The sequence below is a fragment of the Protopterus annectens genome, chromosome 4.part0 (assembly GCF_019279795.1).
Source record: "Protopterus annectens isolate FY-2018-M chromosome 4.part0, PAN1.0, whole genome shotgun sequence".
Taxonomy (NCBI): domain Eukaryota; kingdom Metazoa; phylum Chordata; order Ceratodontiformes; family Protopteridae; genus Protopterus; species Protopterus annectens.
The window spans coordinates 1,731,450,211-1,731,477,085 of record NC_056733.1 but is presented as its reverse complement, the minus strand read 5'-3'; the positions used below and the strand labels follow the sequence as shown (position 1 = coordinate 1,731,477,085).

The 26,875-nt window shown below is 41.2% G+C and overlaps 1 protein-coding gene across 1 annotated transcript in view; it reads right to left on the bottom strand.

Annotated features, from left to right (window-relative positions):
- The window catches only part of LOC122799996, a gene marked incomplete in the record, with an annotated part of 1,384,541 nt that overhangs the window by 190,204 nt on the left and 1,167,462 nt on the right, over positions 1 to 26,875 (bottom strand). Inside the window, 1 exon segment of the mRNA XM_044069449.1 lies at positions 14,465 to 14,560. Within this exon segment, the coding sequence (XP_043925384.1) occupies positions 14,465 to 14,560 (96 nt within the window).

Sequence of the window (26,875 nt, the reverse complement as noted above, 5' to 3'; positions counted from 1 at the left end):
CCACACCCCCACCATGCAGCATGCTGCCTACCTTGCAGAAGGACTTTGTCTACACCATGATGATGGACATGCCACATGTCCATATCCTGATATAAATGACATATGTCATGGACAGCCACCGTCCTAATACTGGTTTGCCACAGGCTGGACAGATCCCTGTGCCATATATGTGATATACCCCTGCCATACCATGGAACCCTGTCCATCAAGGCTGCACATGTCATCCCAGTCATACATGGTGTGATGGCCGCATGGTACATGCACTATCAACTGACTGGATCAGTAATGTGGCAATAATGCACCTTGCGGTGTCACAATTGCTGTGTGACAGCGTAGAAACTGTGCCCGCACATGCTATGGTTGATGACCAACCCTGCAAATGTCATCTGAATAGCCATTGTCCCATGTCTATCACATTTGCAATACAGGCGAGCCATGTCAGGGTGTTCAACACCCGTACAGTGCTGAGTAGATGTATATGGCAAAACACATGCATGTACAAGTGTCCATGTGTATGTGTGCATTGTCACTGCTCAAGTCCAGAGCGGCTGTGCCTGTGTTGCTATGTGACATATACACAGCATCCAGGTGAACAGCAGTACCGTGGACACATCGAGGCAAGTACAGATAGGTAAGAACACAGGTGCAGGCATGTACACATGGCCACAGCAAGACACCATCTACATGGAGTATGTATACTGTAATGAGTTGACACACAGATATGATATGATATCCACTGCATATTGGGTGTGACAGGTGTGACACAAACATGCCAGCTGTGTCAGTGTCATGATGCTTTGCAAAGATTACTGTGCAAATGTAGTAGATGTCATAGCAATGTATGTGCAGCAGTATGCCAGTACATCTGTGAGACTGTGACCTGTCACCATCATTATGTCTTACAGATTATGCCACGCACACGCATCCCAGCCTACAGCTGCCAGGAGGATGATGTCATCATTCCAGTGCTCCACGACAACTATGACGTGCTTTTCAGCCATGTGCCACAGCATGCCCAGCAGCGGGATGACCTGTGGCAGGATCTAGTCAGGAGAGTGAACGATGTGGGTGGCAACAACTGCACCTACCAGCAAGTATGCAGACACTGCATGGACCTGATATGGCATGCAAAACAGTGTGCCACTGCAATCGCCAGAGAACAAGATGGAACAGATGGTGGGCCACCAACCCAGCCCCCACTCATACACAAAGATGAGCTACTGGCCAGTCTGGGGACACCCAGGGAACAGCATGCAGAAACACTAACTGCCATCGTGGAGGTGGGTGTCTCCCAACCAATGAGCCTGGAGTTGCCTGGTAAGTCAGTACTGCATATATGAGTATTATATCCCATGTAGTTGCAGGTGTCACTGTACATCATGTAAAGTAACAACACATGCCAGGTATATGGGCACACAAGCTGCATACTACAGTATGCTACGTTCTGTATGCACACATGTGCATACCATATGCTATCACACAGGTGAATGTGTTCACATGCACAGTGCAACCTGTGGCTGTCATACAGTCATGGATAATGTTCCTACTGTTGTGTCACCCCTATACAGGTACCTCTGGCGTGTCGCACAGACATGGGTCCATCGCAGGTGAGACTGTTGTCAGTATCAGGCATGTTACAGTGTAGATCTATTTGCCATGTGGCCAGTATAACTTGCACACCTGATGTTTGTTCCAGTCACGATATGCAGGTTGCACCACCATAAATACACACACGCCACCCATGTGCAATATATACAACCGTAAGGGTACACCGACATGAAACCACAGTACCTGTCATTGTGATATGTGTGGTCAGCTGTGCATACGACGGTGGAGGTGTTCTACAATGGTGGCATATGTAGTATGCATTGGAACAACATGTGCGGTACGCACACAGTACCACACAGTGAGCTGTGATATGGGCAGCCCACAGGTGTCACCATTGTGACATATGCCCCTGCATTGTGTGCACACATTGTGATATGCCACCTGACATGTCCCAGGCATGTAGTGTTCTGTCTGCAATAATGTCACACTATCACATGACCTAAACCCAACATACCAAACATCCAACCTATAGTCTGCATAGCCCTGTGGATTGTGACAACTCTGACATCTATGGGTGTATGTCATATGGGACAACACAGACATGTGGAAAAGATGCCCATCACACACAATTGTCCAACACATGTGCACACATGGCCATGGGTGATGGCCAGAGACATGTTGCCACACAGTACTAGGGATGTGGATAGACCCCGTTGTACATTGTCCACACATAGTCCAATCATAGCCGTAGTGGACCAATAATACATTTGATGTGTTACACAGGACAACCGACATGCCTGTGCGCAGCTACCGGAGGTGTCACTGATGTCTACCATATACGATCTGTGGAACAGCATGACTGTGTTGCAGTTATGGCTATGCAATGCGTACATGTTATGCATTCTACAGCAACATACATGCATCATGTTGCCATGCAATGGCACAGTGCCTGTACTCCACACTGTATAGCAATGTAGATGGCTCACACTACCCTCCCATGCACATGCACATTTGCTAAACATGCATTCTATCTGTAGGCCGTAAACACAACACTGCAATGTGAAGCCCATCATGATGCTGTACATGTGTCAGGACACCATTGTGTCAAACATGTATGCATGTTAATACACATGTCAGCGGATTACATGTCAAGGTCACGTCAGCCATGTGTACTGTTAACCTGTTCTGGCCCACATGGTGCATCACGGTGATGCATGCAAACTACCATGTTTGTGTGCACTGCATGGCTACTGATATGACACCTGCTTAATGTAGTGTGCACCCCAGGGTGGTATGCGTACTAACACTATTAATGTCTGAGCTGCATGCCCTCTGCTGTAGTGCAGGCATGCTGCATGCCATCTGAAATATCACATGCATGGTGTGACGGTGAGTGTGTGTGTGTGTGTGTGTGTCTTTGTGTGTCTGTGTATGTGTGTCTGTGTGTGTGTGTCTGTGTGTGTGTGTGTGTGTGTGTGTGTGTGTGTGTGTGTGTGTGTGTGTGTGTGTGTGTGTGTGTGTGTGTGTGTGTGTGTGTGTGTGTGTGTGTGTGTGTGTGTGTGTGTGTGTGTCTGTGTGTGTGTGTTTCTGTCTAATGTACCTTACGGTATTTCTTTGCATTCACAGGTGGTGTAGGTGCATTACCCTCCTGCGGTCCATCTGATGTTAGTGTTCCCACAGATACTAGCGGTGATGAACATATGCATGAGGTACAGGCAGGGTTGTCAGATGCTTAATCTGTGCCAGTGGTTACCATCCCACCTATGTCCCCCTCTTCCCCGCACACAGTTCTGCTGACAACACATACCACATCACCGTTGTCCATAGAGAAAGAACAGTCAGTGTCTGTTGGCATTGAACAGAAATGTGTGGTGGCTACAGAAGGTGTGACTACACACCATGGTGCCAGTGTAATAACTGCAGATGTGCCACACAGGCATGTGGCTGATGCTGCTCATAGCAGGACCTCTGGCAGACATGCACCTGCAGGACAGAGCGCAGCAGCTGATATCACCAGACGCATGTTCCAGACTGTAATGGTGGCACAGGCACGTACCGAACGGCAGAACCAAGAAAGGCAGAGGATGCAGAGGGCTGCAATCTGTACCCTAAATGACAACATCCAGGCATTGGCAAATGCTCAACAGTAGATTGCTAATGTACTGGATAGGTGATTAGGTGAAATGGTTGGAATCCTTGACCGAGGCATGGCAATCCGCAAGCGTGAGCTGTCTGGGCTGGAACACCTGGTAGGGGTGAGGCGTAGGCCACGTGGATGTAGGCCAGCAACACCACCTAGTGTAGGTTGACGTGAGCGTGCCACCTCTCATGCCCACTCCCATAGTGCCGGTAGCAGTAGCAGTGCGGCTGGTGCTGCACTGTTGACACCAGGACACATCAAGCCACATGGATGTGGCCCTGGCCGGTCCCAGCATGGACACGGTTCCAGTGGACATGTGTCATTGGACAGTAGCCACTCTGTACCTCCACCTGGTAGTGCCCGTGCAACCCCAGGCAGGCACAGGTCACGTGGCCATGGATGGACACAGTGAGCTGTACAACCTGCACTGTACAGTCTGGGGCTGTCACTTATACCTCATGTAGGCATCACATATGGCAGAACTGTGTACACACATAACCACACACAGCAGACACAACTGTAGGGCTCCACCACATCCACATGCATTCTGCACAGACATGTCCAGTCAACTCACCGGCCCTTACACACACACATGATGTTATCCATTGGTGCAGCCTATGCCCCTGGCAAACATATCACCCTGTGCATATGATGAAGCCTCTGCCGCATCCCTGTCATCCACACCATTGGTGCAGGTTTATGCAAATATATTCTGATGCACAGGGTGGACAGGATAGTGAGAGGTGTATGTGATACATGTGTATGCATAGCGTGGGATGTGTATGTTGCAGTGGTTGTGTATGAATACTGGGAGATGCGTATGTGACATGGGTTGAGTACTGTCGACATGCAGCAGTCATACCATGTAGTGCAGGTGCAGCATGCATTGTGATGTGTTCACGGTATGTGTCACGGTTACATCTGTAGCACCATGTTGGTTGTGATACCCTGATTCCATAATATGGTGTACTCGCATGTGGCTACAGGTAGCACTGTTTGCAGTCCCCCACGTGTAGCTGTGGATCCCTCACAGGCACATCTGGCAATATCAGCATGCTACATGTACCCTCGACCTGACTATTGGACACCTACATGACACACATGTCCGCACATATACTGCACCTGGCGCATGTGGTTGGTGCCAAAGGCTACACTGAACGGAGACGTGACATACATAGCAGGACACACTACAGGTATGGTGACATGGTGCAGGTGTTGTACACAGTGGCATGGCCAATGATTTGAGGTGTCACTTGTCAGCTGTGGGCCATGCTGTGTAACAGTAGGACCCTGTAACAGTACGGGAACATGGCCGCAATCACGGGGTGTACACCACTATGATGCACACCCTATAGTGTGCAGATGGGGACCCCTGCCTGTGTGGTCATCACCCTCACAATACTATGCACCCACACGCCATGTCACAGGGAGGGGACATGCACAGGTAGCGGGTATGGCTGGCACCTATGGCATCAACAGGGTTGTGCAATGCAGCGCCATTACGGGTTAGTCACCATGTGTGGTTAGTGTTCATTCCCCACAGTATATTAGCATACACACTCACACAGAGCAGCAGACATGCATACATACAGACACACACACACTGTGGTGACCACACATGTGTAGACAAAGAGCCAATGTGTTGGATGCACTGCACCAGACAAATTCATGCTCCCCACACTGAGGTATGTACAGATCTCTACTATGGTGTACAGGGATGTGTAGCAAATGGGACATATTTCCCCAGATATGTGGCATCCATGGACATACATTGATACACACATGGCAGTGCTGTGAATGATACACCTGCCATATGATACGTGTGATAGGCATGCAGCGGTATGTGATGCATTATGTGTACCAACAATGTATCTGGCAGATGTGCTGTTATATGCACATGGGAGGTTGTAGGTGTTACAGGTGCCATGTGACATATAGTTGTTAACACCTGACTGCTGTGTATGCATTATGTCAGCACCATCATGTAACAGCGACATAGCATACTGTATGCACATGGCAGGGTAGGATGATGTGTGACACAACTGTGAGCCAACACCTGCACACATGCATCTAGACAGGTCGTAAAACACATTATGTGCACGCATACCACCATATGTGCTGTTTGTATGTCACCGTATACTGGTGCCTATGATGGGTATGCATGTCGTAGGTTGGTGCAACTATGTTACGGACATCGGCCACTGCTCATGCATGGTTGCTGCATGCACAGTACAGATGTCACATGTGTCTCCTGTTGCCATGTTTGTATGCATTGCTACTGTTGGACATGTGTGTTGACATACATAACACATGGACTGCGGTATGATATCATGGCTGTCACAGGCGAACACTACAAGGGTATGTGTCCCAGTCAACACTGCTACACCCTGTAGTGTGAGCATTCAACAGACATGGGTCCAGCTTCCATTTGGGTGTGTAGCACTGATTAAGCCAGTGTTATGCATGTGGTACATCAAAGGCTTTGTATGTGTCAAGTGTGCAGTCCATGAACACATCCAGACAATCACATGTATGACATATCCGGACATGTGTTCATTGTTGTATAGCATCAGTCATGTGTCACAGCTATGCAAGGGCCGTGGTATGTGTTGAGCAAACACGTTCATGTATACTGGTATAATTAGAATGCATAACACCTGTTGGATCCATGTTAGTACATGTGTACTCTGCACAACTGGTGTACACCGCTGTACAGACCTGTGGACATATGCCACATGCTGTTGTGGGACTGAGAGGCTGTGTACGGCTGTACCAACATCATGGTGCTGCCCTGACAGCTACTGTGTACACTGCAGTGTGTACGTGTGTGACCTGCACCCGTGACACCTGTGATGTCAGCTGTGTGTGTACGAGTCACTGCATGTGTGCCCGCCCTGTGCGTGTGGACAGTTTAACCTTACTGTGCCCTTCTGTACTGTGCCCTTCTGTGTGTACACTCCATCTGCATGCCCTTTGCAACTGCTAAGTGTGTGAGCATGCCCAGTATGCTGTTGTGTAGATGGGCACACAGTACATTCTACACTGCGCCCTTCCGTGATTATACCATGTGTGCATGCATGTTTTGCCCTTGCAACTGCTAAGTGTGTGAGCATGCCCAGTACACCGTTGTGTAGATGGACACACTGTACGTTCCAAACAGACGTGTGTTACTAAGCATGTGGCCATGACCATTGATACCCTGTATAGCCATGGTGGTCATGCAGGCAAACAATATCCATTTTCCATGTCACGATGGGTGCCTACTTGAAAACTCTGGTTGCTCTCACGAAGGGTGTACTGTCTGTGGCTCATCCCGTATCTATTTAGTGTAGTAGTGCTCCATAGATATTTCGTATGCCCGATTACAGCACCGCCGTGTTACTGTACGTCTACCTTGGGACTGTAACATGCTTTCTGACTGCTCACTTTGTAATCATTCCCTATAGGCATCTTGGCGGATGTTGTCAGCCACCTAGAAGTATGCCTCTGGGAGCGCTGTGTTCAGTAATGTCTGTAGCGCGTTCTGTAAATGCATAATGCTATAGTGTGTTAAAGTAGGTAGGTGTATGTTCAACCCCCGGCACTTCCAAGTGTGTGTGTGTGTGTGTGTGTGTGTGTGTGTGTGTGTGTGTGTGTGTGTGTGTGTGTTTCCAGCTGCCTGGGGAGGTAGTAATGCTTTTAGATGACTCACAACACATACATTCCCTATCAGCTTTTGCCTTTGTGGATGATGTCAGCCACCTAGAAGTATGCCTCTGGGAGTGCTGTGTTCAGTAATCTTGGTAGCGCGTTCTGTAAATGCGTAATGCTGTAGTGTGTTAAAGTAGGTAGGTGTATGTGCAACCTCCGGCACCTACAAGTGTGTGTGTGTGTGTCTGTGTGTGTGTGTGTGTGTGTGTGTGTGTGTGTGTGTGTGTGTGCGCGCGTGTGTGTGTGTTTGTTTCCAGCTGCCTGGGGAGGAAATATGCCTCTGGGAGTGCTGTGTTCAGTAATCTCAATAGCGCATTCTGTAAATGCGTAATGCTGTAGTGTGTTAAAGTAGGTAGGTGTATGTTCAACCCCCGGCACTTCCAAGTGTGTGTGTGTGTGTGTGTGTGTGTGTGTGCTTGTGTGTTTCCAGCTGCCTGGGGTGGTAGTAATGCTTTTAGATGACTCACAACACATACATTCCCTATCGGCATCTTTGCCTTTGCGGATGATGTCAGCCACCTAGAAGTATGCCTCTGGGAGTGCTGTGTTCAGTAATCTCGGTAGCGCATTCTGTAAATGCGTAATGCTGTAGTGTGTTAAAGTAGGTAGGTGTATGTTCAACCCCCGGCACTTCCAAGTGTGTGTGTGTGTTTCCAGCTGCCTGGGGAGGTAGTAATGCTTTTAGATGACTCACAACACATACATTCCCTATCGGCGTCTTTGCCTTTGCAGATGATGTCAGCCACCTAGAAGTATGCCTCTGGGAGTGCTGTGTTCAGTAATCTCGATAGCGCATTCTGTAAATGCGTAATGCTGTAGTGTGTTAAAGTAGATAGGTGTATGTTCAACCCCCGGTACTTCCAAGTGTGTGTTTGTGTGTGTTTCCAGCTGTCTGGGGAGGTAGTAATGCTTTTAGATGACTCACCTTGTGGTTGTCTTTACTATATGCTGCAATTCTGTTTTCATAGCTAGCTTTAGAGGATTTGATGAGGGATCTCAACTTTTTGTTGAGGCCGATAAGGGAGTTTTTCCAGTCTTGGGACTTCACCTTATTCCACATCAGTTTCCTCCTTCTGTTGTAGAGTTTGTTTAGGGCAAGAGACCACCAGATTGGCTTCCTTTTTTGACGGAGAGCGTCTTGGTTCTGTTGGGCATGGCAAGCAAGATCCATGCATTTGTGTACGTGTTCTTACAGGGCATTGGTGTATGATTTGGCAGCCCTGCAACTATTCTCCATTTGCATGGGTGCCACCTCTGTTCTTAGGAGCACAAAGTTAGCTTTGGAGAAGTTTTTTCATGGTGGTTACCTTTGCAGGGGAGTGGAGTGGGAGGGATGTGGATTTCCAAGGTGATTAGCTTGTGGTTGGATCTAACCAGGGAGGAGCTGACTATTGGTGTAGAGCAATGGTCACCCATGTTAGTAATGACCAGGTCAATTATGTTGCTACCTCTAGTGGGGGTAAGAAGGACCTGGACCAGGGCATTGGAATTAATGAACTCCAGGAAACATTAGGCAAGTGTATTGGTACATGAGTATTTTTCCCAGTTAATGGAGGTTGTAGTTGAAGTCGCCTAATAAGAAAGTGTTAGGTTGGACCCTAATATTCTCCAGGGTGCTACAGAACGTGAAGTGTGAGTCTTGGGACATGGTTGGGGAACTATAGCAATGCTACAACCTGAATCGTTGTCTTACCCAATGTTAGCTGCACCTGAAGTATCTATGATGCATTATGATGGAATACCAGTCTGGATGTGTGTGCATCCCTTATAAATATATATATATATATATAGATATATATATATATATATGTATGTATATGAATGGAAACACCAATGCCTTTGGAGCTTTGGTCCAAGTTCTGGGGCCAAAAGGTGTGGAATGAGTTATAGCCTGGTAGTGCAGGGATGCTTTCTGCTGCCTTGAACCAGATCTCTCTTACAGCACAAATGTTGACGTTCTCCATTTTAAGGAGTACTTTGAGTATGTGCATTTTGAGATTTAGACTTCTAGCGTTGAGCAACATGACCCATGACAGGTTAAAACAGCACTGTCCAAGGCAAAGATTACAGCTTTTATGGGACATGACAATATCCCTGGCTGTGTTATACATAAACTACAGAGTCAAATGGCACCTCGCCTGTATGCCCTGTTCAATCACAGCTTCACTTCAGGCTTTGACCCTACCGAATGATGCACTGCTACAGTCATCCCTCTCCACAAAGGAGGACCAACTACAGACCCTGGGAACTATCACCCCATTAGCCTGACAAGTCTGAAATGCTAAGCTATGGAACACATCAACACGGACATAATAAACAAGGATACAGTTAATCTCCAAACTCTGGATCCCACACAGTATGGTTTTGTGAAGGGTAGATCATGCTTTCTCAATGTGATCGACTTCTGTGAGTCAGTTACCAGAGCTGTGGATGAAGGCAAGGTGGTTCATACAGCCTACCTTGATCTGGCAAAGGCTTTCGATACCATTACACACTATGGAATCATAAAAAACTCACTAAGTTAGGCATCAACCCCTATATCACTAGGTGGATTGCAAACTTGCTCACAGATAGAACCCACAGTGTGAAAGTAGCTGACTCAAAGTCAGATTGCTGACTAGTCATGAGCGGAGTCCCACAGTGCTTGGTCCTGGGTCCTCTCCTGTTTGGTATCTACTTCTCTGTAGTCCAGGACAACATGAAGGGACTCTCGCTGACAATGTTTGCAGAGAGTTGGAAGTTGGGAGCTATTATTAACTTCCCAAGTAAAGTTGACATCCTACAGAATGGTCTCACTGAGACCAATGACTGGTGTCAGAACTATGGCCGTATGCTCAAAGCCAAAAAATGTGTCATCATCCCCTTTGGGAAAAACCCGGTTTACATGAATTACCACTTTGATGGTTGCCACTGAACACAGAAAGTGTTATAGAACACAGGTTGACATCAACCTCTCTTTTGATCACCACATTGCCACTACAGTCAGAAAGTCCTTCTATGTGGCACATCTCATTACTAAGGGTTTTGCATCCAGGAAGAAAGAGGTCATTGTCTCCCTCTACCCTTCTCTCATAAGGCCAATCATTGAGTACAATGCCCCATTTAGCATGCACCTTAACAAACATCTGCAACAACAGGAGAGGGTGCAAAAGTACCTCACAAAGAGGATCCTAGGCCTTAAACACTTGCCCGATATGGACAGACTCAAAAAACTCAAATTATTCTCTGTCTCATATTGCCTACTTAGAGGTGATTGCTGCTTGACTTACAAAGCCATTTCTGACCCAGCTCTGTTAGAAATGCTGCATCTAAAGAAATTCCAATCCCTCCGCACCACACACTCCAGAGACCTCAACCACATTACCACAAATAACAGAACATGCTGGAGGGACAGATTCATAACCCAGAGACTGCCCATGCTATGGAATAGACTTCCCATACATGTCAAGCAGAGCACCTCACTGACCATCTTCAAGAGAAATCTTAATGAGTGGATGGGAAACAGAAAATTCACCCCAGGGGTAACTCCAGTGGCTCTACTCGACGGAGGCACTGAGAACTAAGGTCGGGTGGCACTATACCAGGGTAATCCTACGGCTTTGCTTGTAAAGGCCCCAGGGCCATTAGCCAAGTACACACCTATGAACCTATGAACCTATGTATATATAAATAAATATATATATATAATTTTATATATATATATATATATATATATATATATATATATATATATATAAATATAAATATGAGTCCCTTTCACATGGACGACATTTCAAAATGTTGAGGCCCATATGGCCAAGACCATATAATCGACATTCGAAATGTCAGCTATACGGAACTGGCATCTCCAAACAGTGCAGAATGGAAAGATTTCCATTTTCCGCACTGTAGTGCAAGCTCTGATTTGGTATATTTAAGTTCTGGGTGGTGTGGGGGGCAGAAGGTAAGATTTTGTTGTGTTTTTTATGGTCTCAGTCATATGGCTTTTGACATTCTGAAATGTCGGCCATATGAAGTAGACCTATATATATATATATATATATATATATATATATATATATATATATATATATATATATATATATATGGATTCACTTCATAACACTGAAACTTCAAAATACTGAAAATGACAAAACTTCATAATACTGAAGACCAAAATACTGAAAGCTCAAAATACTGAATACTCAAAACACTGAAACTCAAAATACTGAAAGCACATATTATGCGTAAACTCAGCTTAAACAACATAAATCATAGCAATTTCTACCAAATATATGCAGGGGGGCAAGCCCCCCTGCACCCCACACCCCCTGCTAATTATATATATCTACTCCAAGATTGCACTTAACTACACTATGTGCAATCTTGGAGTTGATATATTTAATTAGCAGGGGGTGTGGGGGTGCAGCCCCCCACATGGGGGGTGCAGGGGGGCTTGCCCCTCTGCATATATTTGGTATATATGGATTCACTTCATAACATTGAAATATCAAAATACTGAAACTCAAAATACTGAAACCAAAATACTGAAACTTCAAAATCTTGAAAACTCAAAATACTGAAACTCAAAATACTGAAAACACATATTATGCGTAAACTCAGTTTAAACAACATAAATCATAACAATTTCTACCAAATATATGCAGGGGGGCAAGCCCCCTGCACCCCCTGCTAATTAAATATATCAACTCCAAGATTGCACATAGTGTAGTTAAGTGCAATCTTGGAGTAGATATATATAATTAGCAGGGGGGTGCAGGGGGGCTTGCCCCCCTGCATATATTTGGTAGAAATTGCTATGATTTATGTTGTTTAAGCTGAGTTTATGCATAATATGTGCTTTCAGTATTTTGAGTTCCAGTGTTTTGAGTATTCAGTATTTTGAACTTTCAGTATTTTGGTCTTCAGTATTATGAAGTTTTGTCATTTTCAGTATTTTGAAGTTTCAGTGTTATGAAGTGAATCCATATATATATATATATATATATATATATATATATATATATATATATATATGTATATAGATAGACAGATAGCTATAGATAGATAAATAGCAAGATATGTGTGTTAGTGTAAATATTAGAACTTGGTTTCAGTACAAATCTTGATTTACTTTTTGTAAGCAAAACTTTCCAAGACACTAAACCTGATTTATACATACCATAGTAGTACTATTGGCATTTTTTAAGGGGGAATAATGTCCGGTACTTTGGAGTGCCTTCTGTGTGGAGTCTGCATGTCCACCTCGTGGTCGAGGGGCATTCAAAAGACATGCGTGAATGGGCATGCATTCATTGAAGGTTGGGCGTCGAGCTAGCACCTTGCACCTTAAAAATCTACTGCCAATCATTAGCAGATTGGAGTTCCAGTGTGGCGACAACTAACTGGGAAAAGCCGAAAGAACAACAAGAACTTTCAGTGATACAGGAAAATAGCACATCATATGTGGATGCATAAGCCCATTTTATTCATAACAGTCCAGGAGAGGCCATTATCTCCCACAATGTCTACCCTTTTAGACCTTATTACATGCACAGCAAATCTGTAATTAGTCGCTACACACTCAAGTTGACCTTTGGAAGGCAAATCTTCAAGTGTAGCTCCCAGCTATAAAGTGTAGATTGAGGACACTTGTTAAAGTCATGCTTATATAAAAATCATTACAGTCAAAATGTTTTTTCAAATTTTCCAGGCTAAAGAATCCATCCTATTGTACCTTGTGAAGCACTGCCAAATACCAGCTCAGTTCAAGTGTAATGTACCCTGCAGCACATTAAAAACCTGATATTCCTTGCAAAAAGTCTGATATCAAGTATAAAGCCATGAAGGTTCGATTTCTGAGCTGGTATAAAGCTCATACCTCTGTTTAACAATGAAATCTGTACCACTGATAAAGTATAGTCTGATAGATTATAAACTAGGCCATCTAGTGAAGAATTCAAAACTTGTGTCTCGCATTTGAGTCATTGTCTTTGGAGGCCTTCCTCTTTCAATTTTTTATCATTTATTAATGCAAATTGTTGATTGGTTGCATTCTCTTTTTTCTCTATTTATATAAAATGTGTTTTGTGATTTTATCATTTTTGTTTTGGATCTGATGAAGCGGTAACCCTGTGAAAGCATTAATCCTTGGAATAAAAACACCTTTTGGACTCTTTGGACTATTTGTTGCTTGGGTGGCTGTGTTGGTGTGCTCACATTTGCATTTTTTCTATTGATTACTTTAGTTTGAGCAACCTTTAGTAGTTGTTATTGCTCTATTTTTGGTATTAATAATGCAGTCGGAAAAGTAACTTATGTGCGTAGTATCCCTTGATCTAGCCATCATTCACTCTTAATTTCCATTCCAAGTCATCATGTATGCAAATCTTGTAGCAGTCAGATTCTCAAACAACCCCCTTATGAAGCACACTAAACAAGAATGTGACAGCTACAAGTGACATTAATTTGCTGTGTTACAGTCAGTCATCGATGATGTATATAGGTGAAGGACTGTACTATTGAGATAGTGTTACATTCTGAAAGTAAAATCCTCACCTAGGCTGCATTCTGAAGATGCTCCCATTTTGTGAAATATTAGATTAAGAATGACAAATCATAATATGCAACTGTAAGATTCTGGACTAAAGCTCTGTAGTGCAAAATGTAATAATCCATTCCAATAGATGACAGTGTGTAGCACTTTATATCAGAATTAATTTGGTTGAACAGCTGGTCTCCACATAGTTAACTACAGGCACAATCAATGAATGTATGTCCATTCTGGTCTTTTGCAACCTGCAGCACTTTCATATGCTGTTATGTCTGTGCTCCAAGATGAGTTGGTTGCAATTTGATTTTTGATTTCTAAGCAAAAAAAAAAAACATAAACAAAAAACAAATCCAAACACACGCAAACACTGAATGATTAAAATAAAGTAAAGCAACGCCTTATGTTAAAAAGTTCAGTATGCTTAAGGGATATTCCTTTATGAGTATATAAGATGAACTACACAGCTTTCAAGTCACAGAGTGAAGTATTTAATCTTGGTTTCTGCATTCTATGGATATGCAAATATGCATTTCATTTGAATAAAGAAATATTACCTTTAGTTTGTTTGTAACAGTAGAGCAGAACAATTATTATAATGAAAAGGAGAAGGATGGTGGTTATTCCAACTCCCACAGCTATGTTCGAATTATCTGGAAACAAACATATAGAAGAGACATGATTATCAATCATTATAGTTGCTACAGCTGAAGGTATAAAGAAGGGTGTTCCATAGTGTTGGCTGATAGGATCTTCATCAGAACTTTTTTCTTTTCTTTTTTTAATACAAATTCAGTGCAGTAACTTTTCAATATTACAATTACTTCTGTGTTTTCTATCTGTATCCTCTCATGCACAACTACTAATTTAACACACAGAAATAAAGTTAACTATCTCTCTATCACCAAATTTCTTTGACATCTGTATTACAAGCTAACAGGATGATCTTGGTTTCCTGTGAGTACACATAAATAGGGAAGTGTAATAACTTCAGAAATATGAGTCACAACTTCATATCAAAACTTACGCAGTCTAAGGAAATTATACAACTTTAATGCTTCCTGTTTTTGAAATAAATACAGAAATGTCATCCAACAAAAAAGTTGCCTCATGAATGTAATACACTTTGCATTAACATTAGATTAAGGAACATCTTCAGACATTGTGATAGTACAGTGTTAGTGAACTGATCATGTGAAACAATCAGGTAATTCATTATCTGTTATGCCATCATTTAAAAAAATTCTTCAGATGATAGATTTCTAGTCAGTCCCAAAGTAAATTATTTCAAAGCCACTTTGAGTCATCTTAACAGTTACCTTTTCATACAGCCCTCTTGTCTCTAATGATAAAATAACAAAACTGAAATTAAAGATTTTGGTAGTCATTAAGGTTCACTTTCATCTTCTCTACATTTTATTTAACCAATGGGTTAAACCTATCTCCAACTTTATTCAATAACTTACCATTTTAATACATCCAAACCATGATCTGTCGCTGAGCTGTTTTTCTCCTTAATACTACTTTATTATGATGACATTTTATGACTGGTACTTCTATACTCCAGTAATAAACTGTGGAAAATATTGAAGAAAAGAGGACTGCAACATCATTCTTTTTTATTTGTCTTTCACTGACTAGACTATTCCCATTAGTTATATATCCTGCTCCAGGGGAAATGTAGGGTGACATTCATACTGACTAAAAGCAAAATATACAAAATGCTAGAGAAATTCACATACTATGCATCAGATGGTGTCAGCTGTCTAATTTCTGTTGTGCAACACATAGTAGAGTTGCTGAAAGTTTCACACAACGTTGTAGCAGTTAGTGTGAAAGCAGACCTTCTGCAGAAAAGTTAATGAATCACATTGCTATTCCAGATACATAAGTGCCAGGGGCAACATATGGGATTCATAAGTGGTAATGGCAGCATATGGGCAAATATAGTGAAATGTATGAAGTAAGAAGTATTTTTGACTGGAATTGGTGTGTTTAGTGTTTGGTATTGAGTTATAGTGAAATGTATATTAGAAATGATCAGGGGTTACAGACCTGCATTTGTGCTGAAAGTGCCTGACTTGGAGGTAGGAATTCATATTGACAGAATGATACTATAGGGCAATATGGCTGATATTGTTAAGTCTGGTTGCTTTAATTAAATGAACACTTACTATATTACGGCCCTCTTACCACCTGAGGATTTGGTTGCGGTTGAACATGTCTATAGTTATTGTGCCTGAACTCCTACAGCACCTTATAATGTGGGTTTCCCTATTATGAACTTGACTGCCTGTAACACAAGCTATACTCTGCCTGTTTACTTACAGGTATGTCCATTACTATCAGATTACACCGGTTCTTTGCCTAGCTAAAGGCTATGTCCCAAATCAGTGGCACACTGCATTGATTATATCCTTTCTGAAGGGTGGTTCCACCACTAACCCACTCAAATATAGGCCAATCAGCCTTATTGGTCTTGTTTACAAAGTCAGGAAACACATCATCACTGCCCAGTTAAACCAGGATATTTAATTAGGCTTGACCTGCAACAATTCATATTTTTTAGGGCAGGTCTTGCTTCCTCAGTCTTGTTAACTGCTTTAAAAAGGTCATACAGGCAATGGACAATAAACATACTATTCACTCTGCCTACCTGGATTTACCATATACATCTGTTACCATTTCACACAATGGGACTGTAAACAAGCCTTAAATATAGATAAGTATGTGATAAGATGGATTACAAACTGGCTCAATGACACAATACATGTTTTCATAGTCAGTGATATCTTCTCAGTTAAAAAAAAGGTGACAAGTAGCATTCTCCAGGGATCTGAATTGGGGTCTCTCCTTTTCAGTGTTTATTTCTCTGATCTTAACATCAAAAACAATGATCTCTGGCTAAGTTTGACAGAGATTACAAGTTGTGTGCAGCTGCTAAATCAACAAATGGAACAAATTTCCTTCAAGTGAAAGCTATCATGTGCTACATGTAGTGCTCTAAAGAAGGGCTCATACTAATTGCTAAGAAATGCAGCATCATCTCCTTCAGTACACAATGGTTTGCTGCCAAGTGGTGCATCAACCACATCACACTCTCCAATGAGTATGTAAGCAAATAATTATGCACCTGTGTTGGTGGCTCCTTCTCCTTTGATCACCATGAAGTAACCATAGTCAGAAAATCCTTCTATACATCACAATTAATCACTAAGGGCATCTCTTTCTAAACCAAAGCAGTTCCCTAGTACCCTGCACAGGTTAGACTTATTATAAAATATAATGCACCCTTTGGCATGCATCTCAGTTATCGTATTAAAAATGTGAAAGGCCACAAAGATTCCTAACAAAAAGAATCTCAGGCCTCAAAAATTGTAATGACCAGGAAAGGCTGAAATTGCTTTCCATGCACTCAAAGTCACATGGGTTCTTGAAGAAAGACTTATGCTTTGCTTTATGTGCCCTCAGGGATCCAGTCAGCTCATACCCCTTTTTCCTGAAGTGGCAAACAGAGTACCCAACACTAGGGAACAGCATATGAATTTACATCAGGAAATAAATCAAACTAAATGGAGAGAGAAGTCACCCAGAGTCCCCAATTGCTCTGGGATAAACTCCTCTTGTGGGTCAAGCAGTGTGATTCCCTGTCTGTCTTTAAGCATAACTGAAGCAATAGGATGGTACCCTAAAATGTACTCTGGGACTTATAGGCCTTGCCCGCCTTGAAAAGGTTGGTAGATCCTGAGGATGGCTATTGTCAAGACACACATGGCGCGTGGTTGAATAGCCTTGTATTTTGTTTGATCACTATAATTTGGAGCTATGTGTAGCTCTAGGTTTGATGTTGCATAACTTACAAAGTTATTGCCCTCATTTACTTAGCTCTACATGACATGGATCATCCTATATAAAGAGCTGTTTGTAATATACTTTCTTACACATTTTTTCTATGCACTTTTTCTTGCCCTTTTACCTCTGCGTCATTAAACTCCCACCACTACTGACAGCAATCCTGCGGAGCATCACATTGGTAACCATGATAGATGTTTCTGTTCTAGACCTGAGCCCACGCCCTAGTGGCTAATGTTCGTATCCAGATAAACACATATGTATCTAATGTTCTCCTTCTGACATGTTTGTGCTGTCACTCCCACACTACATGAGAGCTATCTTTACTTGCTAGGGATCATTAAGTCCACATTCCCTGGTGTATGGTTACTGGAAGCATGCACACCTCCACTTGTACTGGATCAAGAGGCTAACAGCTGCCACCATTTCCCCTATCCCAGGATGGTCAAAGCGGTGAAAGCCATTAACTCTAACCCTTCACAAGCTATGTGCTGTAGTGCCCAAGCAGCAAGTCAATCTCAGTATGACTGAGTTATAGTGAGGGTTTTGTTCACCCATCCAACCATCCATTTACAGTGCATAGCTGGCCTCATATCTTACATACTCTGTTTACTTTACCATTCAGGTACAGCAAGTAGTTTGGATAGTGTGGCTCAGATTTCAGGACCTCATTATTATAGAGTGAATCTAAACTGACGGAAAAGTATGAAAACACAAATAATATTTTTTGCAGGAGGGAAATCCCTCCCAGCGCCCCCACACCCCCTTTAAAAAAATGTATATATATATATATATATATATATATATATATATATATATATATATATATATATATATATATATAGGTCTACCTGATAATGCCAAAACTGCAAAACGCTAACGACGAGAACACCAACACCAGAAGATCGACAATGAAGATCATCGACAGTTGAAAATCCCAATGCTGAGAACACCAACATGTTAAGGTAAGTGTGGGGTTAGGGTTAGGGGCAGATTAAGTGAGTTAGGATTAGGGCACGGGTCAGATGAGTGTGTGATAGTGACAGACTGTACAGTTAGGGGTGGGTTAAGTGAGTTAGGGTTAGGGCGCTGGTTAGGTGAGTGGGCGATAGTGGCAGACCTTAGGGTTACAGATTGAGTTAAGGTTAGTGCATAGATAGTTGTGCATGTAAGGTTTAATGTAGGTTTGTAAGGTTTTTGGTGTGCTTGTGTTGTGTGTGTGCTTTCTGGACAGGGGATTTGTTTTGTTTGTTAATTGTCGGGATTGTGGTTTGTCGGGCATGTGAAGTTTTGTGTTTTTGAACTTTCAGTTTTGTGGTGTCAGTGATTTAGTTGTCGGTGTTTTCGCTTGTCGGTGTTATGGTATATATATATATATATATATATATATATATATATATATATATATATTAAATATATACACACACATATACATATAAAATATATGTGTGTGTGTGTGTGTGTGTGTGTGTGTGTGTGTGTGTGTGTGTGTGTGTGTGTGTGTGTGTGTGTGTGTGTGTGTGTGTGTGTGTGTGTGTGTGTGTGTGTGTGTGTGTGTATATATATATATATATATATATCTATATATATATATATATATATATCTATATATATATATATATATATATATATATATATATATATATATATATATATATATATATATACCAAGTACAATATACAATATCATACAATAGCAGGGTAACATCAAATTATTCCCCAACTCTAACTCAAAGCAATCTTGCACAGAAAGGTTAAAACGCAAAGAAATACAGGGTTCTCCTTTCTAATCATTTACTCTCATTAACTGAGGCAAAAACTTTTCAGGCTTCTGAGTATTTTCTGAACTGTAGCCATATATGTTTGTGTGTGGGTGTGTGTGTTCATTCATTTGAATATGTATGTTTTAACTTACCCAATTTCTTGAATTATTTTAATTATTGTATGTGAACTTCAAAAGATAATTTAATAGTGTGAGTTAGAAAAGAAAGGGGTATAAAATGTCAGGAGGGTATCATAAAACATAATATAATTATAAAAATGTAACAACATGAATAGTTTTTGAAGGAGATTGGTAGAAATGGAATGGATAAAATGTGCAACAGTACTATATATATATATATATATATATATATATATATATATATATATTTATATATATATATATATATATATATATATATATATATATATATATATATATATATATATATATATATACGTATATATAAAATGTGCAGTGCAACAGTACTGTATATATATATATATATATATATATATATATATATATATATATATATATATATATATGTATATATATATACACACACACACACATATACACACACAGGATAATATTTTATGCAGTTTTAGTAAAAGTCTAATTCTAATATTTTGATTCTCTTGTGTGAGACAGTGTAAGTTAAAACTATGTAAAAAAAGAGCTAGAAAAAGGTTGTGAAAACATCTGAAGAAAAAATGTAAGACTTTTTTAAAAATAAATATGTTACTAAACAGAGCACCTTTAAGGTCTGTGCATACACCTCACACTTTCCCTATGCTGATATCACTGAGGTTAAAATTTGTTTTCGTCCACTGGCACAATACAAAGTAAGGAGTTATTTTAATAGCTTCATCTACCAAAACAGGGGCAGAAAACATTTACTGAGGAGGTAAAAATGCTGTTCAGCACTAAATACGCCGCAAGCCATCATATAAAGGTATTTTTTTTTTTTTTGCAAGATGTTTTAAGAGAAAAGGACTGATGATGTATACATTTAAAGCCATCAGGAAAAAATGAATGTTTGATGGCACAGAAGAAAAAAATGCATGTCCCTGAGAAAAGAAAGAAAGTTATCTCTGTTTTGCAGTACAGACAAAACAGTAAAATTATATGGATATAGCAAAAACAGAAGATGGAGCAAAAGCAAAACTAACAAAACAAACTCCTTAGAAAGTAACTTTAGACAGCAAAATAACAAAAGGAGGGATTCAGTAAGCCCTACATGGTCACTTTTTATTGAAAGCACCGTGTAGAGGTATGCACCCCCACTCATACAAGGTAAACACCATGGCATGCTTATTACAGCATAAGCAGCTGAATTGCATGCTGATCAACAAATACAACATGGTGGAGCCACTCAAGAAGCTATAAAGCATCTGTGTAGACTCCATGCTGCTTTTTTCTGCAAATTCCAAAACTTTTGGAATACAGCCACATAAAGGAGTCAGCAAGGACAGAATTTTAGGGGCTGCTGCTGCTTTAATTAATTTGTATGTAGTACAGGAATACTATGCTTCAACATGCCAGTGGCCACATATATATTTAACCCAAAGTTCTGAGGAGAAGGCCAGAAATATACAGGAGTTCTACCGTGTAGCATACTAACCTGAAGTACTGGGTGCCAAAGATTGCTCACATGTAGAAATTAAGGCTCCACCAGTGAAACAGGGTATTCTCTACATAAACAGAAAAGCTTCCACTCTTTCAGCTGCCAAGTCACGTGTAATGCCAAGGGGATCATCTTGAACATATATGCTGGCTACACGGGCAGTTACCATGACTCACATAAGTGACGCAACATCCAACTGTACCAAATGTTCACTAATGGGGATATCCCACAGGGCCATTTACTGGGGCATGCAGGCTATGCACTGGAACCATGGCTGATGACACCCATCAGAAATGTACACACACCCACCGAAGATTGTCATAATGAGGCACTCTCTTAAACCAGAAATATCATAGAACATGTGTTTGGACTGCTGAAGTCACAGTTCTAGTGCCCAGATACATCTGGGGAAGCCCTGCTGTACAATCCCAGACATGCACAGAACTATTCACAGTATGTGCCATACTATGCAACATAATCCTGAGGAAACAGTTTCAGCAGGATCAGCAAGGGGAATGGGCACACATCCCACCATCAAGGCCAAGGTCACCACAGCCACAGGTAGATGAGGAGACAAATAGGGAATCACCAACTATTGTGATTGTAGGCAGACATAGGCATGTTCAGTATGCCCTTGGACTGCCTAAGAGGCAATGCATAGCACACTCTTCCACCATCTAGGAGACTAAAATCTTTCTCCCACTCATATACATATAGTAACATTTATGCCAGGCAACTCACACAACCGTTACCTCCCCATGTATTGGTTGTGTACTGTTTGCATCAGACTGAGTCAGTCCTGAACAAAAATTGCTGCTTTTACAAAGTAAGTCATGAACCTGACCTGTATTGTTTAATAATATGAATGTGTAGCATATGCTTGTATTTCATTAATTGGCATGGTAAGCAAGTAAAGGTGGGTGATTTGTACAGAAATGACCTTAACATATGACAGCAGAGACTTATTTCGCTTATGTGTGTCCATTACTAGTTAGTAGGCCACAGGCATCAAAGATTCACACAGTTATACCTCTCAAAGGTAAAGATGATCACTGCATGCCATCAGTTTAGCACCATACATTTGTACTGGAAAATCAATAAAGAGAGAAGTTAGAAAGTAATGATACACATTGCAGTTTCTGACTTAATTGCCCTCACAAGAGCATTCACTATAAAGCTGGGAAATCTTGATGCTATCAACTGTCTGACTTTCCAAGGCCAATATAAGTCAAAGCTACAATTACCAGTTCAACACCACAAATTAAGATATACTAAACACTAAGTTAGATATGCACCATGAGCATCAGACACAAAGGTTATGTATCCCTGAATTCAAAAGATAGAAAAAAGGGAAATGGCACCATTATCATCACATGCACAGGGCGCTGTGGGGAGGGGGGAGCAGAACGCCAAGGTTGACACAAAAGGTCGGTGAGTGTGTGTGAGTAAGAAGGAGAACCAGGCAGACATTTGGGCAAAACAACAAATGGAGAGTGAGACAAAATGAGTAAGTGTGTGTGTGTGTGTGTGTGTGTGTGTGTGTGTGTGTGTGTGTGTGTGTGTGTGTGTGTGTGTGTGTCTATAGGGGTAATCCAGATGAAATTTCTGGGTGAGTGTCTGCATGAAAACAGTCAAGCTTTGTGCTGTATCTACATCTTGGTATGTCAGACAGGTGTGAGCCATGTATGGTAGTGGTGGCAGTCCATCATTGTCATCCCCAACTACAAGAACTGGCTCTGCCAGGAGTTGGACTGGCACATCCATGCCCATAGTCAGATGCAGTGTTGCTATATGAACATGACTGATGTTTGCTGAATGACCTGGGGATGCCCAAGACCATGACCCCATGGCCTGCCATGTCTGAGTATGGCCAGCACACTCACTGATGGAGAACCGGAAGTACTGTCACTATGGGAGCATGATCGGTCATGGCCATGTTGGCTGACAGCAGATGATGCGGCTGACCTACACCCATGAGGATACCATTCCCCTCCTAGCAGACATTTAACCACAGACAACACTTGTTCCATGACAGACACCTGTCATTCAATCAAAGACATCCCTTTTTTCAATGTGTCATTCATGTGATCCATAGAAATAGCAGCACTGTGGAGGCAGTCATGCATGTCAAACTGTGCAACATCTACAACCCTGAGAATTTGTCTGGTGCACCTATTGGAATATGCCTGTGCCTCCATGATGGCCTAAAAACATACACTGAGTGGCACAGGAAGAGATGCCTTCACCAGGTGGATGTGGGTCAGCAGGTTCCCTCCAAACTCCCCTATCATGCCTCCTGAGTGGCACTTCACCCACAATCTGGCAATGGGCAGAGTCAACAGTCACTGAAGTCACAGTAGCCACACTTCCCTGATCAATGGTGCTACCCTCCACCTGTCCAATATCTGAGGGCTCACCGGAATGGGTAGTACTAGGCCTACTGGCTGTGTCTGATTTAATTGCAGAGGATGGTTGTCAATCTCAGTGATAAATTCAATCTCTGCACCCCCGACTGTGCCTCAGTTTGCCACCATCATGATCAGAGTCTGCTGATACACTGACATCAGGTGCCAGAGGACCCACACTCCCATTGTCATGATCACCTCTGTTAAAAAGCAACAAACACAGGAAAAAATTAATACCTACACTACTATAGTCTAATATATGCTAAAAAATAACAGTTGTCCACTATTACACACAGTACAGCAATACACACACAGCAGGTCTGACATCAACAGCACACAAGAAAATATTTCTTTAAATTGCTCAGCAGTACTGACATAAAAATGTTTGGCTTACTGTCACTCATCTCTCTATACTTAAAAGGCAAGCAGGTTGGGCAGTTCATTTAAGATGCTTTATTATATAGAAACACATCAGGATGAATAGCAGCATCAGTAAATATAAATGAACTGATCATCAGACAGAGCTTACACAAATACATGCTTACATCTCAACAGCTTACTACAAAATGGCAGTCAGGCTTGCACGTGGTCAGTATTTATACACTTGTACAAGCCCTTGGATATATTCTTAAAGAGACATACACCCCTTGATCCACACTTACCATCTGCAGATGAGATACTTCTCTGCAATCTAAACAGTCCTGGAAGAAGTTAAGCAAGAGGTAAGGGCAACATCATCACAATTAACAGTAAGACGGGGGGTAATAATCGTATCCCTTTATTTGTCCAGTCACTATATTTTCAACAAGAACATGGCTGACAACTGCAACCTAAGCTAATAAGTGTAGCAATCTTTTAACACTCTCAAAAAGACATGTGACACAGAAGTAACTTATTGATTACAAATGTTTTACTATACAACAGTATTCAAGTGTTGAGATACCAAAGCCTACATGGAAGCTCTTCCTGGGATGTGCTTGCTGTCTCTGAAACTGCTACTTCAACATCCAGCACATGCTGTACTGTACTCTCCTGGGAGCTGTCTGGATCCTTTATATTGGCCAGGAATTCTTCATTAGGTGTTATTGGGGTTCCCTAGCCTGCCCTCCCCAGTAACCATCTGGTTATGTGGTCAGGACCCACTACAGCTGCTGTCCTCTTTGCAAATATGAGCATGTCAGTTGCCCTATGACATACCTGCTCATATGTCTTGCAGTGGCCACCAATGGCATTCAGATCATCCACTATCTGTCATCACATTTCCATCCTAAATATCTCAAAACAGCACAGGAAGAAATATATTAAATAAAGACTAAGACCATTGAAAGAAACCCAGACTTTAATGTGCAAACACCAAGCTCCAGTGCCTCGGCCAAAAGGCCTTTCAAGAGTCAAAATGCATAACACCAGCACACAATTAAATACATCACTGCATTAAAAAAATCACCAATAAAAATACTTATTTTTAGCCGTACATGCTCTTGTTTTATTGCGTTTTTTTTATTTTGATGGTTGTAATTTGTTTCTATCCACTGCACTGTTTTTATACTTTGTAGATCTAACCTGACACACCCCGTGGAAGTAAAGCAGCCTGCAGTACTGTTGTGTTGTTTTTCTCCCAACCACTAATCATTCACAGTTGCAATCCATTAAAACCAAACACTGAGGGAGTGGTTGCACTATGTTTACATTTCATACATGGAGCCAAGTACTTGGAATTCACAAATTCTAATGAATTCACACTTCATTTCCATCTTCACCATGCTAACAGCCCTGAATTTACACCATATAAAAAGGCAAGTAAAATAAAGCAATTCAGTTCAAGAACCCTATACTTTGAAAAACACTTTCCAATTGCATTCTAGATTTAGGCCATTAGGGGTCAGAGTACCATATTTCAAAATAAATAAACTGTCTTTAAAAAGTAGCTTCTGTTTTAAATCCCTATCCATAAAAAACTTTACCTTTTCTAATATGGTACCCTGAAGAAGTTTTTCATTCCCATTATGGCACAAAGAAAAGTGAATGGCAACTGAATTTTCCACCCTTTGGTTTCTTATATACCGCAAATGTTCTAAAAGCCTGGTTCTAAATGGTCTTTTTGTTTCTCCTATATAAAAAAGATTACAGGGGTACTTCAATACATATACTACTCCTTCTGTACTACAGCTATACAACTCCTTAGGTGTATAAACCACATCATTAATTCTGTCAAAAATGGAACTACATGTGTACAACGAGAACAATCCTTACAAGGAATGGTACCAACATCTCCCACACCCATGTTCCTATATTGACCAAGTGTAGTATAATGACTATACACAAACATGTCATTCACATTATGGCCCCTCTTGTAGGAAAAATATAGCAGCCCAACCAAACTCTTATCTGTAAATAAAAAATCTGAATAATATTTTGCAATATTAGAAAAAAATCAGCAACAATAGTGTACTCTGTAACAAAATACATAACATCATTTTTTTTTATTTCCAGGTCCAGCTCTTATGTTACTATACCATTTATTATTTCTGAACATATCACATCTATCATCCCTGGCTAGTTGATTAGTGGATGCTTTATAGTATGCATCTTGATTACCAGAGCTATCATAGTCCCATTGTTTAAATTGATCACACGTCTTTTTAAACTTGGACTCAAGGACCTTTTGTTTATTACAAAGTCTTTTTATATGGAGTTAGTCTCCATAAGATAAAGATCTCATCCAATAGAGGGTGGCAGCTACCACCATGCAAAAAGTGGTTGCCGTCCTCAAATTTCTTAGGTATTCTAGTTTCCACCCCCACATTTACAACACCTTCCAGTTCTACATCTAAAAAAATAACATTCCTATTGTTTTGTACTCCATCAAAACATAAACCAAACTGATTATTGTGTAAATCACAAACAATATTTGAATACCACCACTGAATTTCTAGAATATACCCATACCTTTCACATGTCTAAAATTAATTATTTAGACAGAAGCATTTCTCATTCAGGTGAAGGTTTCAAGTCTAATATATATTGAAAAGAAACTTTCTGTAATTCATACTTACATTATTCCAGCAACCACCCACTAGCTCATAAAAGGTGTTTGGTGAAGGGATAAGCTATTTGTATTGTTAGAATGACTTCCCATTTTGAGGACATCATTAAGGGATTGGATAAAGTAGTAAACTTGTTTTGTGAGAGAGGTTTATCCAAAAACAAAAATGGTGGACCAGATTCTTGAGGAAGTCTACAACAACTGAGGGAAGAATACAAGCCCCTGTTAAGTATTTGTCTTGAAAATGATTCAATTGTGAAATAAGGAACTTCA